The sequence below is a fragment of the Phaethon aethereus genome (genome assembly GCF_964289735.1).
Source record: "Phaethon aethereus genome assembly, chromosome: 3".
In the NCBI taxonomy this organism is placed as follows: domain Eukaryota; kingdom Metazoa; phylum Chordata; class Aves; order Phaethontiformes; family Phaethontidae; genus Phaethon; species Phaethon aethereus.
The window spans coordinates 98,007,540-98,025,077 of NC_138576.1; the positions used below are offsets into that span (position 1 = coordinate 98,007,540).

A 17,538-nucleotide genomic window follows, 5' to 3' on the forward strand; every position below is an offset into this window, starting at 1 on the left:
AAAAACAAATCACAGCATCTGACGACTAAGTTGTGGTGATACTGCGGAATATCCTGAAAAGCCTCTGAACTCTTAAGAAAGTTGTTTCTGTTTCATATTCAGTTCAATTAGTTATTAAAGCTTTTTTTGCCACATTTATCCCCAATCTGTCTGAAATCCCTGCAAAACATCAACACAGTGTCTCTCACTGTCATAAAGGGCCCCCATTTCTATCAGACAGGGAGAGCCCAAGTTTTCCAAGCAGCACCTCTGACACCAAGTACCACAAATCCACAGCTTCCATTTAGTGCAAACGTTGACCACATAGCACCTCTGGACAGGGCAGCAGAGGAAATGATTACCAAGTGATCATTGAGAATAAATTCAAATTAAAAAAGAAAAAAAAAAAAACAAACAGACAAAGCCTTACAAAAAAGTACACTGCAGGGACTTTCCCAGGATCACACACTCAGCAAATGGTGGACTATGAAAACCACAACAAAATAACTTCTGTGGTCACCAAAATCCCCTCCAACACTATGTCATTAGTCACCTCATTTTGTGTACTGCTGGGAGGGGCTCAGCTGCTACTGCTGAAGAGAAATAGGTGAGAGCCTACAGCAAATACACAATGGGCCTGAACCCCAGGTGAGTCTTAACTGGCACAACAGCAAGTTAATCCCACAAGTGACTGCTCTCTGAAAAAGCACAAGCCTGTCACATCTCACTCTAGAAGGACACGCAGGTGATCACAGCAGAGTGGCACCAGGCTGCTGGGCCTGGTCAACGCCTGCTACAGAAGAGTGTAAGCTGAAGCCTGGCCAGCAAGGTCTGCCACCTGGCAGAGCATCCAAATTCTGACTGCTCTCAAGGCCCAGAAAGCAGATAATTTTTTTAAATTATAGGCTTTTTTTTGAAGTTCTCCCTGAATACCACACTAGAGCCACAGGTAATGCAAACACAGATACCTACTACACAGTTATGGTGTAAGCAAACAGATTTTCTGCCTGTCTGTAGGCAATTTTCTACTGCTCCTCTGTCATCTTTGTGGCATACGGTCTCCAGATATGCTCTGGATCCATACAGAAGCCCTGTCCCCCTAGGCACTGATAAAACAGGCCAGATTTGCCCTGGCACTTTTAGTGCTAGCCCTTCAATTTGAATTTGGGGACAGAAAAAGTGAACACTCTGTATGGAGCATCTCTGGCTCAGCAGCCGCTTCCCCTGCTGGTCTGGCAGAGTCCAAGTCTGCTGATCTGCAGGGTACATCAGATGGTTCATCTATTCACTCCTCGCCAACCCCAAAATCCCTCGCTGAGCTTTCTTTGAGGCCTGGGGGAAAAAAAAAAAGCAGAGTTCCATTTGTGCAGGAAACAGACCTGACCAAGGACTCCAGCACCTGTGGAGTAATAAAAATATAAAGAAGGGAAGAAGGGGCAGAATTCATTAATTCCTCATCACCCATCTGCACATGCCAAAGTTACTGAAGTTCAAATGCTGGGCTCACCCCTCCTGCTCATTAGAGCCTGGGAAGGGAGAAGGGGTGTGAAGGGACAGGGGGTCTAGTTTCACAGCTGGCAGGCATGGTAGTAGCTCCTGAGAAAAAGCTTACAAGGGTTTTAATTCACCGTTGCCAACGTGACTGTTTCCTCCCTTCGTTCCTGGCCTTGGCTCCAAAGCTGTCCACAGGGAACATCCAGTCTAGTCTAACATATCATCTGATGTCTCTGTAGTTTGTCTCACTTCTGCAGTCCCAGCTTGCAACTGTTAACTGAACCCTTGACTTGGATGTGACTCCAAAGCCCTCCCTCCCCACGGACTTTTGCCATAGGCAGAGCTAGGGCAGAAGGCACGCTGCCTCCTGTGGCTTTATCCCGTTCCCTTCAGCTCTGCTCCTGCAGCACATGGGAGATGGCAGTGCTGGGGCCCTGAAACAACCAAGGCCCAGACACTTCCACCATTTGCTGTTTAAACGCTGTACCCAAGCACACCAAGAAGGGGTTAAGACATTAGCATAAGTCAGGCAATAGCGTAAACAGAGTTTCCTCTAACCAGGGAGACAGAGAGGGCTCTGAAAGTCACACAGCTGTATACCCTGGGAAAGAAAAAAAAAAAATTTAGATCAGTGAAAGGTACAGACTCTTGTCAGCTGTGACATTACAGGGACACAAAGAGGAAGAGAATCCACAGATGGCTGCTCCAAATCCAAAGGACACAGGTGCTACCAGAGTGTATGCCAGGTTACCTTTATACCATCCTCAGCTAATTGAAAAAAACTACAAAAAACTCTGAAGACTTTCTGCAAGCCACAGGGCCTCATGCATACCAGCCAAAAAGTGAACAGCCTAGGCACCTGGGACACCAGATTTCCAGAATAGACTGTATGTTTGCACAGGTTGGCCCTGGCAGAGAAAATGATAGCTGTATGCATGAAAGGCAAAAGAAAAAAAGAAAAAAGAAACAGCTCAAAATTGTTTCAAGTCTAGGTTTTTAAGCCAATTTCTCAATGTTTTTGAGCCAGCCTGAATGTTTTAGGTGCTGATATCAGGTATTTATGTTCAAAAGTATAAATTCTTGGCACTGAATGCCTGTTTGTTAGCCCAAAAACCTGCCCTAAAGGGTATAGTTAGCACAAGGGACTTTTCAGGAGGTATAAAACCCACACTGTGTCTGTCACAGAAAACATCTAATGGAGATCAGCGGGCTTGTCTGAGGAGAACCTGGGAAATGCACCTTTTCAGCAGATTCTTAGCCAGAGGGTTGGTCTTAGTGGAGCTTCTTAGAAATAGGGCACATGAAGTACACCTATTGAGTAAATCCTTTCCTCAAATGAGGAAATGATTTTTCAGTGGCATGGGAGGCAGGCCTGGCCTGTGCTTCACAACAGAAACCTCAAAAGGTGACTCTGAATCACCCCCCACCCTCTCTCCACCTGAGTGCAAAGAACATTAGCCCATGGGAATCCTTGCCTTGGGTTCAACTGGTGCTGTTGGGAACACTCACAAAGGCAGCTTCAAGCAGAAAACACGTAAGGTCTCATCTTCAGATGAGAACTTGGATTTGTGGACAGTGGAGGAACTCTGAAAAAGCCAAATGCAGACTGACTGCATAAACAGCTCTGGGAAGCCAAAACAAGCCTGTCTCAAACAAACAAGCAAACATCCCAAGCCATGGGACTTGCTCAGGCTCCACAGTCTGAATGCACGGCACAGAGTCCTGCTCCTTCTCCTCCCACGACACACACACACACGTGTACATGTCTGCCTAGCCCCGCAGCATATTTCAGCATCTTCTCCTTTCACATGACTATGCCTATTTGTGAGATTCCATTTGTTTGCATGAAGACACGAAAATAATTTTACATAAACAATTCCTATATTAGAAATTACAGGCCAGAAGATGATTAACAAACCAGCGACCATTTTTTGTCTTCAAAGAGACATTTGTGAAGTGGGATTAGTAGAAAATTAATAACCACAGAAAGAAATGATGATGTAACCCATCTGTTCCCACATTCCCCACCCTACCACCTATCCCCTGCTCCCCCACCCTGCTGAACCTCACACACACCTCAGTGACAAGGGAACATGATGAAGTGGCTAGCCAGCTAATAGGATAAAGGCCTCTTACTCCAGGGAGCTAATCCATTTATGCAGCACATCATTAACCACTGTGCTCGGAAAACGTCCTCCTGAGGTGGTGCTTGCGGGTTGAATCTTAGAGCTTGTGATGGGGTTTGACCTACCAACTTTGAAAGGGCTGGCCTACGTCTGTACCCATGCAAACAGCTTGCAAGGATTTCAGAGGAGCCAGTATCCCCCGCCTGGTGCTTTGTCCTTCCTCTTAAGTAGGTGAATGGTTCCTTTCAGCGCTGGTGATCAGCGCTCATGGATTCTGATAGCCTGTTGCATCCCTTTATTCACATCCTCATGGCTGCACATGACTCAAGGTGGCACAGAAGCTGGTCCAGGGAAGCCTCCCCGATGCAAGAAGCAATACAACCAATTCGGCAAACAGTGCTTTTCTCTGGACACTTACCAATGCGCTGAGCTTCGGCATCTCCACTTGTCCATGGGTGCCAGCACAAGATACACATTACTCCTGCCAATGTTTTGACCCCTCCCTGTGTGAGAGCAGTGATGTGCCAGCTCAGAGCCGGAAGAAGGCCACTACCTTTCTAAACAGGTGTTAGCAGAGCACAGCAACCCTTAGAGCTGTGCCCGAAGAACTAGTTGGAGAACTGCTGACCTCATGTATGCCACTCCATCGTCTGCCTCAAGATCCACTTTCCAAATAGTTGGAAATAAACCTTCAACTCAATAGCCCGTAAGATCCATATCAGAGCCTGTATAACACATGCATCAATTTTAACACAAAAATCATTTTGGTGTTTCCTTTTTTCACTCCAGGATTTTGGCCCATCTCATGCTTATGAAATGGTCATGTCCTAGAACCGTGAGGGATGGTTCACCCACCATACTGTACAAGGGCAAAAGTTCAGATCATCTCATTAAAAGAAGAAAGAGCAGAGTACAAAGGCAGATCTGAATGTCTCAAGGCCACGTTCATTAAGATCCTCTGTGCAGAAAAAGGTTGATAATAAAAGCAAAAATTTATACCACATTTATATGAATAGTTTTGAGGGTGTTTGAGTGATTTGGATGCTTGCATCTGGAAAGCAAATGAACCAGTGTCTCAACTCAGTGCAGAATTTTATAGTGGACCAAGCAATATAGACAAGTCTTTCTACTTCTAACCCTACCAGTAGCCACATGATGAGATAGCAATCTGATTTTTTTCAGCTTCTTGTGGTTTACCGTTTCACTCCTCTCTAGGGTCTTTCCATAGGCTATTTAGCATAACTGCCTATAGTAAAAGAGTCTGCAAAATGCAGATGGGAAGAATTAGCACATCAAAAATGCCTTTCACACTTCTTGTAGCAGTCAGACTTGAAATGAACATTAGGTGTATGATGAACAAAAAGATACAGGAATACTAAAAAGATGTTGTACTAGAAATCTCTCTGCTCAAAAAAACCTTTTCCAAGACCACCACTGCCACTGCTCATAATTACACTCGTTCTTCTAACAACACTTAGAAACTAACAGAGCTGGCTGTGTTACTCAGAAGATGACAGGAAAATATATTAAGTTGAAAACAAGAGCTTGATTTGTCAGCACACCAAATTCAGAACTACAATGGAAATAGAAGTATCACGAACTCACTGTGATATTTCAGTCAGAGCTCTGAGCAAAGCACCAACAGCTTATGTTTCAAGACTTATACTGAAGTATGCTCAATATACAGTCCTACCATCTAGCCAGGTACACCACGTTCTCATGTGAGGCTTGTCTGTCTTTCCTGCACATACAGCAAACAATAGCAGTAACAGAGTTTCCTGAACAAACCCAGGGCATTCCCTGACCTAAGGCAGTTTCCCCAGCTGCAAACCACATTGCCTGTAATGTAACAAGTAACAGGTTTACAGCAGTAAGAAAACCAGACATCTGGCTGGCTCCATTTTAAGGATATTTCTACCTATACTAGGAACTGCACAGATCCACTAGCTTTGCAATTTGGAAAGTGATTTGTTAAATAGTTCCTTGTTTCTTAATCATATTATGCCTATGTATCACCATGCCAGAGCCTATAGGAGTGTCTGATGAGCCTCTGAAGCAATATGCAAGATAGGGAGTTCCTAAAGTCTCCACAGGTAGGCAAAAGACTTATCTATGCTGTCAAAAATGAGCATGCTTACAATAAGATTGCACAGTAACTTACAAAGCAATTCAGGATTTCACCCTTTGTGTAACTGCTCAACCTATTTTTTCTATTATCAAATGCATGAAGGTGAAATTATAGCTTGCAAGGATATGCCAGGATCTTAACACACAAGCACATTTTTAGAATTAAAAATACAGTTTGCCATACCATAGACATGACCACAGGCTTCTCATTTACATTAAGTTCCTAACACTCTAGAGGATCCTCAGTTTTGCAAACTCATTCCTATGGAAATTGCTTTGCACAAGCAAGCGAAGTCCAACAGGAGATTGAAAAGATTATTTTCAATGAGGAGAAGAGAAACCCTAAGAAGTTTGCTGGTTAAGTGTCTTCATTGATGCTTTTTTTAATTTACCTGTGGGCCCCCAGGACACCTATGCTTTTGAAACTTTGAATTTAGAAATAATGTAATTAATATGGTTTTAGCTTGGAGAGGGAGGGTTCGTCTCTGACTTATCGGTCATCATTTCCTCAAAACCAATTGCAGCTCAGCAAGAAGTGTGTATCTGGGATCACAGCTCTGGAGAAAGGCAGGGAATTTTAGAAGTGAATCTGCTCTGGTTTAATTCAATCTCCATCTACATGAGAAGTAGATGCCTCTATTGAGTGCCTCCTCCTGCAAGATGAGCTGTGGACCAAAGCCCAAAACTCCCATTGTCATCAACAGGCTGAAAGAAAGCATGAGCAGAGCCCAGCAGTGGTGGTTCTCATGTCAGCCAACAATGGAAAGGCTATTCAGAGCTAAGACAGAAAATCAGAGCTAAACCCCAGCCCACGCCAAGGACAGCTGTGTTGTTGACAGCCAGGCTGGCTATTCTACCATGCAAAAGCTTGTCTCAAAAACAGTATTTCCTAGAGTGTTTCCTCTAGTCATGGGCTTGGTCTCAAAAGCTCAGACAGCTTCTGCCCATTGAACAGTAATGGCTACTGCATTTTCAAGTCTCAGACATGGTCTGGGACAAGCTGCTTGCTTTCAGTCTGCAGTGGCAAAACTGGAGCACAAAAGCCCAGCATTAATAGTTAATCTGCACCATCACATGACTGTCCTGTTTCTGCTGTTTCCAAACCCACGCAACCACCTTCCTCCTTCCTTCTCACCGATGGGCATTGCCTCACAGGGAGGCTGCAGGGTGCAAAGCACACCTGTGTGACCTCTCAAGCACCAGTGCCAAGGTGTGCTGGACTAGGAAGGTGTCCTACTTTAGAGATATGGGGCTATGCAGTGCCAGCAGAGAGTAAAGGGAAAAACAGCTCTTGCTTTTCTATTTCTTGCTACCGTTGCTTCTGCACAGTGCTTTGAACAAGTCTCTTGCGCTCTTATTTTTAAGCACTGGCAGCCCCTGCTATCTCATGGGTGCTGGTTTCTAAGAGACTGGTCACTTGCGTAAGTGCTTAAGATGGGAATTCAATGCTTGGTGGTGGTAAGCAGAAAAAAAGGAAGACTAACCTAACTCTTCCGCTCATGTCAGTTTCTTAATCTATATAATAAAGTCAGAAAAGCAAGCAGAAAACTTCTACCACCATCACACATTCTCTGGACTACATGAGGAATAACTAGCTTGGTTCCACCAAATAGCCATTTGGCCTTTCCAATCTCCTCAAGCTCACCTCACTGATCCTCTGAAGCAGTGAACTGTAAGGCTTTCTCCTCTTCAGAGGTTGCTACCATAAGCAAAAGATGTAACTTATCACGCCTGAAGAGAGATCCATTCATCTGCAGACAAAATACAACATGGGCAGTGACAGCATATGGTAAAGCAGTCTGCAAACTCCTTTTCTCCCCAGGCAAGGATGAGATATTTGTATCACAATGAGCCACATGCTGAGGGAGGAATGGGAAGGGAGAGGTATCTGGCCAACTCCACAGCCGCATTGGGGCCCAACCCAGGCAGCCCTTCTAGTCCAGACACACCAAGGCTGGGGGAGGTGAGGACAATCCAGCCCTACTGCAGAGAGCACTGTAGAGAAGGTCGTGATCTTCACTTCCAAGCAACATCTACCAACTGGTCTTGCTAGAAGGTATAAACAGGTTGCAGCAAATCTGCCAGGCCCTCAAGGCTACTTAGGCTGAATTCAGAGAGTGGGAAAGAGAGCATGCCAGTATTATCCTTCTGCACTGTACTGTGTGAAAACAAGAAACAAAACAACTTTTGGAAAATCTTCTTCAAAAAGGACCCACAACAGCCAACACACATGGGACAGAACACGGATATGCTGCAGGATGGCCACCCTTGGGTATCCAACCCAGCACCCACTCTGTGGCTGCCATTCACCCCACTTCAAATCACATTTTGACCAGTTGTGGTGTTGTTGCAGTTAGGATCTCTAGGTTTTGCCAAATGATGATTTTTGTGGCTTGCTGGCAGCTCACCATAAACCACTGCCAGCAGATATGGGAGGCTGGGCTTTTCCTTGTACTAGTTCACTAGGAATTATTCTCTGTGATGCTTTGAGAGAAAAATGCTCAAGACCCCAACCTTGTCCATTCACAAGCAGAGATTCTGACAGCCACTTCCAGATGGGAGCACTTTTTTTTTTTCCTCTTCCCCAAATTTGCTCCCTCCAGGCCTACCTACTCCTCAGAGTCACACCAAGAGTTCAAGCTTCACACTGTATCACCAGCATCATTCAGGACTTCTCCCTAAGTCACATCCCAAGGACACATGCCAGTGTGCCCATATGCCCATTTGATCTCCTTTCTCTGGTCTGCAGCCAAAGAATCAGCTTTAGCCTAATACCTTCTTACCAGGCTTTAGAGCTTAGAGGAAGGAAAAAAAAAAAAAAAAAAAAAAAAAAGACAGCAGGGTTGGGAAGGTAGCCAGCAAGCCTGCCAATCTAAATGATAAGCCATTGGCTTTAACCTCGGGCTCATAATTTTCTGCCACTGGTGCCAGGTGCTATTATTGTCCCTTTGGGAACCTTAATACAACAAAATTACTCTCTCTAGCTCTGTCTCCACCCATTCTTACCCCCCTCTTCCCCTTCCTATCCCACACATTCCTGCCTTCAACACATATTCTCCCAAACTTCAGCCACGTCTAATCTCCTTTCCTCATCCTCCTTTTCCTCAGCCAAGCTCTCTGGTGCACTCCAAATTACCCCGACCAACTTAATCTCCACTCTCTTTCATGATCCAAAGCAGGACCTCAAGGAACCAGGTTGCAGATGTTTCAGCAGATGTTCTAGCTACTGGCTCATGCTTGGAGACAGCCCAGATGGTACTTAGGCCCCACGGTAGTCCAAATAGCTATATTCACCAACATGCAATCTCCCAAGAAGAGAAGGCAAAGGTACATGGCCAGATACACAGGGAAAAAGAGATAAATATTTCCAGACAGAAGCACTTATACAGTGGCTCACTCATCCATCTCCCCCTTGAACTGTTGCCCCTTTGCATCCCTTATAACACCAGATCAAAAATGCACTCAGGTAAAGCAAAGAAGGAAGAGGGGAGAAGAGGGAGAAGAGCAGGAGTGTTTGGCCCTAGGAATGGACAAACCAACACACTCAGTGCCAGGGCTGACCCAATAGAGGTCCAAGGAGAAATGAGTGATCAGAATGAAAGTCTGCTAGCAGCAAACCCGAAAGGCAAACATAGTATCAACAGATGTCATGGTGCAGGACAGAAGTGCCACACCGAACTGGAGTGGACCAGCACAGAAATTAATTCTGTATTTCAACAATGTACAAAGAACATTGAACCTCATGGAGAAGCCGTTGATGTATGGGCTGGATGAGCAGACAGCGAGGTGAACTGAAAACTGGGTGAACGGCTGAGCTCAGAGAGTTGTGATCAATGGCACAAAGTCTAGTTAGAGGCCAATAACTGTTGATGTACCCTAGGGGTCAATACTGGATTCAGTCCTGTTCAATCTTCATTAATGACCTGGATGATGGGGCACAGCATACCCTCAGCAAGTTTGCTGATGAAACAAAACTGTGAGGAATGGCTGATACACCAGAGGGTTGTGCTGCCATCCAGAGAGACAGGCTGATGGGCTGATAGGAACCTCATGACACCGAACACAGGAAAGTGCAAAATCCTGCACCTTGGGAGGAACAACCGCAAGCACAAGTACATGCTGGGGGCCACCCAGCAGGAAAGCACCTTTGCAGAAAAGTTTCTGGGGGTCCTGGTAGACACCAGATTGAATATAAGCCAGCAATGTGTCCTTGCTGTGAAGAAGGTAAATGTGGTATTCTTGGCTGCATTAGGAGGAAAGTTCCCAGCTGGTCAAGGGAGGCAATCCTTCCCTTCTACTCTGCACTGGTGAGGCCACACCTGGAATACTGTGTCCAGTTCTGGGGTCCCCAGTACAAGGGAGACATGGAGCTACTATAGAGCATCCAACAGAGGACCACAAAGATGATTAAGGGACTGGAGCATCTGTCCTATGAGGAGAGGCTGAGAGAGCTAGGACTGTTCAGCCTGGAGAAGCGAAGGCTCAGAGGGTTCTTATAATTGTGTACAAATACCTGAAGGGAAGACAGAGCCAGGTGCTTTTCAGTGGTGCCCAGTGTCAGGACTCAGAGGCAATAGGCACAAACTGAAACACAGGAGGAGGTTCCCTCTGAACATCAAGAAACACTTTTACTGTGAGGGTGACTGAGCACTGGCACAAGTTGCCCGGAGAGGTTGTGGGTTCTCCATCCTTGGAGATGTTTAAAAGCCATCTGGACATGGTCCCATGCAACTGACTCTAGGTGACCCTGCTGGAGCAAGGGGGTTGGACAAGATGACTGCCAGAGGTCCCTTCCAACCTCAACCATTCTGTGAGAATGCTCTAGCCTCTGTCATGCTGATTGATGCTGAAAGCTTAGAAATAGGACTAGACTATCCAACCTGCCTTGCCCTTGGCATCTGCAAGCTGGCACCATGTCAGCAGGTGAGCCTTCCCATCAATGAAGTGAAGACATAGTCAACTCACTTGCCTCCTTCAGGAATGAGGAAATCATTACCCTTTCTAGGAAGCAGCTAGGCCAAGTTCTACATGGGTTACTGCTCTTATGCTCCAATTCATTCAGCCCTGGCAACGCACAGGCACTTCCATTACAGCATGCTTTTGCATGGATTAGATAACCTTCCATGGAACACTTGGGGGACACAGAGAAAGACAAGAGATATCTGCTGCCTGGCAGAGTCATAATCACCTCCTCGGGGCAGGGTGGGGTTCCTCATGCCTTCCCTCACTATTGAGTCTCTCTACCTCCCAGACCTGGGTGTTCTCAGAAGGCACACTTCCTTCCCATCCTCCCTCTCTCTCTGCCACTGTCAGACTACAAATGCCTTAATCAGCAAGCCAGACATCAGCTGCATGACACTGAGACAAAGAGTATTAGTCATCAAACCAGAAGAGAACATCTCAGCTCCTCCAAAGACACAAGGACTGAGATACCTCTACCATGCTCCATGGCCCACTCATGGGGTACATGTCTATAGAGTCCCAGAGTTGCCTGCCACAGAACTACGTCCTTGCAGGCAAGTAGACCAGACAATCTAATCAATCTTTTTCAGCCCCAAACTTTTTCATGCTAGGATTGCCTCAGCAGCAGCCAGGCATAGCATTTGTTTTGCTAGCTACTTCATTGCCAAGTGCTGGCAGGGGTGAGATAGGCAGGGGCTTCTGGGCTGGAGGAACAGCTGTTGTAGAGTATTTCTGGGGGTGAAAAATAAAAGCAAAATTGCAGGAGGTTACCAGAAGTAGGATTTCTCACTCTGTAATGGTGCAATCGGTTTCTGCAACAGTTCCCTTACTATATTGCTTCAACAAGCACTCTACTGCACCCGGGGACAAAGAACTGCTATGGCCCAACTTTTCACACCTGGGAGAGACAAGTTCTGGCACTGGGCCCCTTAGGAAATGGTGTAAGCATTACACTCAGCACAGGACTCAACTCCACTCAGTCACTCCGGAGAGCAAGGCCCAGGGCAGAGACAATGATGAAACTACACCAGCACCAGTAGTGGGTTTTCCAGCACCCCCTCGGCACAGAGGCAAGCTCAGATGGGCAAACAGATGATAACAATTTTCAGGAACTGACACGGCCTGGATTCAAATGGGAGGCTGAGAGGTGAAAAGGACTCGCAAGCTCACACATTTTCTATCTGGAAACTATTTGTCAAGTCCTGGAGGGACAGGCAAGGGCAAAGCCCAGCTGTGCTAAGGATATGGAAATCTCACCCTGGAACCACTAGCAGCCCAAAGCCCAGACCCAAACATACCAGGGGTCACACATTGGTCCTTGTTCATGTGTGGCGAGTGCCATCCTGCAGCCTCTGTGCAACCAGTATCAGCCCAAAGCTTTCGGTGCCCATCGCCTTACCAGGCTGAGTCCAACCAAAATGCCAATATTCAAATATTCAGCAGAAGAACTGTTGGGCTTGATATTACACACCTAAGCCCAGCTCAGGGCTCACACTGTACCCAGGCCACTTTCAGTGTCAAGTCAAGGCAGTTCCACTCACCCATCATACACTGGAACTACCCACCCAGAGGGATGCAGTGTCTGTAGTGAGAAATCCAAATGTTAGTACTGGATGTGTTTTTCTCTTCTGTGCTGGCCTTTTTCATCCTAGCATCTCAATGCCTTTTAAATAATGCATTAAGCCTCCATAAGACAATGACATTGATATTATCTACTCATATGTGCAGGCAAACCACGAGAGAAGGGTTTCACAACTTGCTCAGAACTATCTAGTGACTTTGTGGCGTAATTGGAAATATACCTCAGTACCCAAACTCTCTGCCTTTTACTTTAAAATTATGCTTTCCTTACCAGCCACCTACCCACACATAAATGAGGGCAATTCAGATTGCTCATCGTGCCAACCCAAAGCTGCTCTTCTCAAGAGCGATCTCTTATGATCTCTCTCCCTGCAAATGCTACAGTCTGACTTCTCAAGCTGCTGAAAGTAGATTTCAGAAGGAGCTCCAGCCAGTCTTACTAAACAGCACAGGAGAATGGACCCTTTACTTCCACTCTGTTTATACAACATGCTGAGACCAGTCTCATCGCCTGCAGACAAGCACAGCAGCTCCAAGGAGTCTTTCTGATACCCTGGACTTCCTTATACCTCAGCTTACCCTTGCATCCCCTGCTGCCTTCACTTTGAGCCATCAAAAGATGTCCCTGCTCTCTTGACCTCGTGCTCTCAGCATTGCCAAAAGACAGATCTGCTGAGGTTAACAGGACAGCAGCAGCAGCCTTGTCTTTCTAGGACATGCACAGCATTCATTAAATAGCAAGTGGCTGGCAGCAGGGCCTGCATGTAACGAGGTTGCTGTCCAAGGACCATGATCAAGGGGCGGCTGAGAGAGGGCATTCACTGCAGCAACACGGGTGTCTGCACGAGCCAGGGTATTTCTGCTCAATTAGGGGAAAGAAAGGAAAAAGTCTTCTGAGCTAATTTTCGAGTCCTTTGGAGGAGTGAAGAAAAGCGTGTATTGAATTGCCCTCGCTCAGCCTCAATAGGGGAGAGGTTGGGTGGCCAGCTGACCAGCCAGCCGGGGTGGGAAACATACCAGCCAACTGTCCAGTCTCATGGCTGGGACACAACAGGGCAGAACCACACTGCCCCATGAAGCCGGAAAGGTATGGCGTGGCACCCAGCCAGAACAAGACCTGCTCCTGTGCAGCCTTTGCTGCTGAGGGAGGCTGAACTGAAACATGATGGAGATTTCCCAGAGGATGGAGATTTCCATGTATCCACAGGCCATGGAGGTACAAGCACAGCAATTCCCTAACCCCTTAAAAGTACTCAGATTGCCCCCAACCCACTTGTCTCTCCCAAAGTTGCTCCCCTTCCTTAGCAAAAGGGACCATATCACTGGAACACAGGAAGACATTTGGATACCACGTACCACTGATCCATGGCCTTCCTGCAAAAGCTGCCTTGTCTGTTCAACCCCAAGAATAATTTAGGCATCCCAACACAGAGCCGTTCCACACCACCACTCTCTGGACCAATTTTCCATTACCATATAGCACAAACACAATTTGATGCAAAGACAAAGGACTCAGCGTCTCTTCACCCACTCGAGTAACCCATACCACATCATGGACCCAAAAGTATCTTCTTGCCTCAGAACACATTTATTTCTGGCACAAATTAATCTTGTCTGATACTCTGTCATCTGTAAGTATCATAGAGATGCAGGAATGTGAAGTAAGACTCAGGAACAAGAATGAAAACTACATCTGCTCCTCAAAAAAGTTTCCATCTGATCAAGTTGTATTTTTCAGTTGTATTGTCATAGGCAAGCACATGATAGTAAGGATAAGAATTGCAAAGCAAGAATAACTTGATGTTCAGAGCCCAGATGAAGCCTTAGAGTAGCCACTTTGATATTATCATTCCTCATTTGCATTCTTTACCTGACTAAAAACCACATGATGCCAAATGCTGCCCAGACAATTCATAAGAGGCATTTTTGTTGGAGAATGAAAACAAACCAAGAAAGAAATGCTGTGGTCACATTTTACAGGTGGTGAACGGAGGTACTGAACGACACTTGCCCAGCTTCACACAACAATTTTGTGGCAGAACTCAAAACAAAACCCAGATTTCAGATCACTGTCATATGAAATGAGATCACTGATTTTAGCTAAGCTGATGGGAATCCACATGTCAGTACAAGACTGAGTCTACAACACTAATCTTATTTCTATCATGATTTTTTGTAGCAGAAACAAGTACAGATAGCAAGCAAAGCCATGCAGTAAGCAAGACTTCCTAGATCAAGCAGGAAGTCATCATAAAGCTTCAAGATTTTACTTGGTGAAAATTAACCAGTTAAAGCTATAAAAATAATACAAATGACAAAACACTGTTACAATATTCAGGCTGTATCTCACTTTGCATATTCCCCTCCCACCCCCCAAAAAGTACACTTTTAAATTAAAACCACTAGCTGAATACCCTTTCTTTATACAGGGATTCCACAACCTAGAAGTGTTAATGACATCTACAGTAAAAATGTTATTTAAAAAACACACCATCACCGCCACCCCAGATTTCAACATTTGCAAATATGTTTGCTACGATTAATCCAGAAGTGTACAATGCAGACAGAGTAGAAAGCAAATAATTCTCAGAGGGTTTCCCAGGAAAACTAGAATAGTTTGGAAAGCTTGTTTAAATTAGCCTCTAGCCTTCACCAAGACACTCCCAGACACACTGCTGAAAGGAACTTAAGGCACAGCAGGTAGATGCTATGCCTAGGATCCAAATCAGAGAAAGCACCTGGGCCAAAAGGAACATTTCTCCATTTACTCACATGCACCCTGAAAAAAAAGAAGACTGGGCACAGGCTTACCAGCTTCCTTCCCCTCTCATAAGGATGTGAGACTAATTAAAGTCTGTCAATATCAGTAGAAGAGTTGGGTGATGTGAAATGCAAGACTAGGCCTTTTGAATGTTCTGTGAGCAGAAACTTGGCCAGAAGGGCAAAGAGGGGGTGAGGAAAATTGTAATGAAACCACAAATCTCTGCAATATGTATTCATGGGATGTGTGCTGCCAGCAGGACTGAGAACAGGCAGCAACGTAATGAGGAAATGGAGGGGTCTCACTTTTCTAGATCTTGGAAAATAAATACAGAGTCCTTTCTTTTAGTGGATCCATCTTGTAGGCTTAAAGGGGGTGTTGTCAGTGAGGTTAAAACTAGTGCATCCAACCAAACAGAGGCAGTGAAATTCTTCCCTAATGAGAGGAAATTCAGAACTGAAAATAACTGTCTAACTTACTGCAATTTACCAGGGTCAGCAGATGTCTGCAGATATTCTTTCAAACTGACACTACACCAGTGCAAGAAGAAAAACAAATAATGAAGAGCGAGCTGAAATACTAACTCTACAACAACGCCTTCTGAAAGAGGCAACAGATGGGCACTGCGCAAGGCAGCCCAGCCAAGCCCAACCCACCAGTACCAGGCATGCCCCATTTCCCAGCCTCTGCAGAGATGAGGCAAACTCCCAACATTTATGCATTTTAATCCCAAGCCTCTACAGAAATCCTGCAAAATCAAGAATAACTGCATCTAGAGCAAACTAAACCGTTTGTATTTGTAAAACACTACAAAGGTGAAAAGCACTGTTTTACATTGCTGTAAAATTCCTATGAGGCATAAGGAGACCAGGGCCCAAGGAGGTCAACAAGCGTGGAAGCACCTATCCATCATCAAATCTACAACCACTTTCATCAAAGGTATTCTTTATATGCCCCTAATTAATTAATTTCTGAGTAAATGGTATGGGTCAGCTCATGGCAGCAAGGGTAACTTGACAAAAATGAACTCCAGTGACTTTGTTCCTGTGATGCAATGAACCAGACAGTGTAGGTCTTGCCTTCCTAATGCGGGTAGCAAGAGAACAGCCCAGCTGTAGCAAGAGCCACTCAAGCAGTAGGAGCTTTGCAGCTCAAGAGAGGTATCTACACTTAGGCCTAGTTTATCCTAGACAGACAGCAGAAGTACCAATTATACATCTGAAGATATGATCACAAGAAGCAGCACTATGAACTTACTGAGCCCTGCCTCAATTACCCTCTTCCGTCTTTGCTTACAACATCTTGTCTCACGTGATGCTGCTTTCCTCAGTTCTACGAAGTTCTGCCTTACCTGCTGCATTTTTTCCAGGTCAAGGCTGGGCCTGCTGACCTTATCCCCATATCCTTGCCGATGTCTCTTACAAGGCATGACTTGCTCAAGGCCTGCCCCAACGCTTTTTAAGATTAAAGGTCTGGAGGGTGGGCTCCGCACCAGGGGCTGGAGTCTCTTGGGAGGAGAGGCACTGAACAGCACAGGGCTTGGGCTGGCGTGCATGCCATCAGTCTGCTCTGCCACAGGCCGGAAGGACATAGCACACAAGTTCTTCACTTCGTCGTCACTGGAGGAGGTGTTGTTGTTGTCACTGCAGCAGGCAAGCTTGCTGACCTGGGACCACTTTCGCTTCTCAGCGGCAAACTCTCGGTTAATGCGCTCCAGCTCCTCTTCCGAGCTGTGGCGGTCAAGGCTGGCATGGAAGAGGGCCCGAACCTTGCAGCATTGGTTCTCCTGGTTCTGGAGCTGGTTGGTGGCCAGAGGGGTCAAGGTACAATTCCGTCTTCTCTCTAGTGGGAGGAGGAGATAGAGGAATGGCAGAGCAGATCTGCGTCCCATGCCCTAATAAACTGGGCCTGCTTTCTCTTGACCTGTTTTGTTAGGTTTTTTTTTACCTCCTCCCAAGTAAACTTCTGAGCTGTTTTCCACCTTTTTCCCCCCTCCAGAAGAAACACCCCACTGGCTGAATGCTTCCCCCAGAAGTATTCCAGGACTTTGTTTAGACCAGATTGATAGACAACCCCTTGCAAACTGTCACCTGGAAGTCTAGTTGCAGAGCCAGAACACGGACCTGCCACCCACCTCATCCCCTGAAAATGGAGAAGACATGATCTTGCAAATGTGCTGTTAGGCACTTACCGCTAGCTAGAAACATTAAATTCTAGTGACCAGTTCTCAGGGCAGAGGAGGTAAGTTAGTTACATTATTCTAAGCAGCATGTCTGTGGCTCAAGTAATAGAGATCTGGCTTCTGGAGGCAAAGGTCCTCTTTCTATTACAAGGCTTGCCATATAAGAGAGCCTGCCTTCAGCCATAAGCTGGGCACGCTCTACCTGTTCTGCTGAGCTCTTTCCGTGTTAAGCATGTGGAGCAGGGATTTTAATTTTGACAGGACATGTCCTGTGGGTCAGGAATTTAACAACTTCTGCCTTTGAATAAGAATCCACTTGAATCTGG

At 45.8% G+C, this 17,538-nt stretch overlaps 1 protein-coding gene across 2 annotated transcripts in view; it reads right to left on the reverse strand.

Moving 5' to 3' along the window:
* The window catches only part of LOC309403507 (uncharacterized protein), a gene marked incomplete at its 3' end in the record, with an annotated part of 59,995 nt that overhangs the window by 20,371 nt on the left and 22,086 nt on the right, over positions 1-17,538 (reverse strand). For both annotated transcript variants that reach the window (XM_081997660.1, XM_081997659.1), the window contains exon 3: positions 16,382-16,872. In XM_081997660.1, coding sequence (XP_081853786.1) covers positions 16,382-16,872 — 491 coding nt within the window. The remainder of the gene's footprint in view (positions 1-16,381; positions 16,873-17,538) is intronic.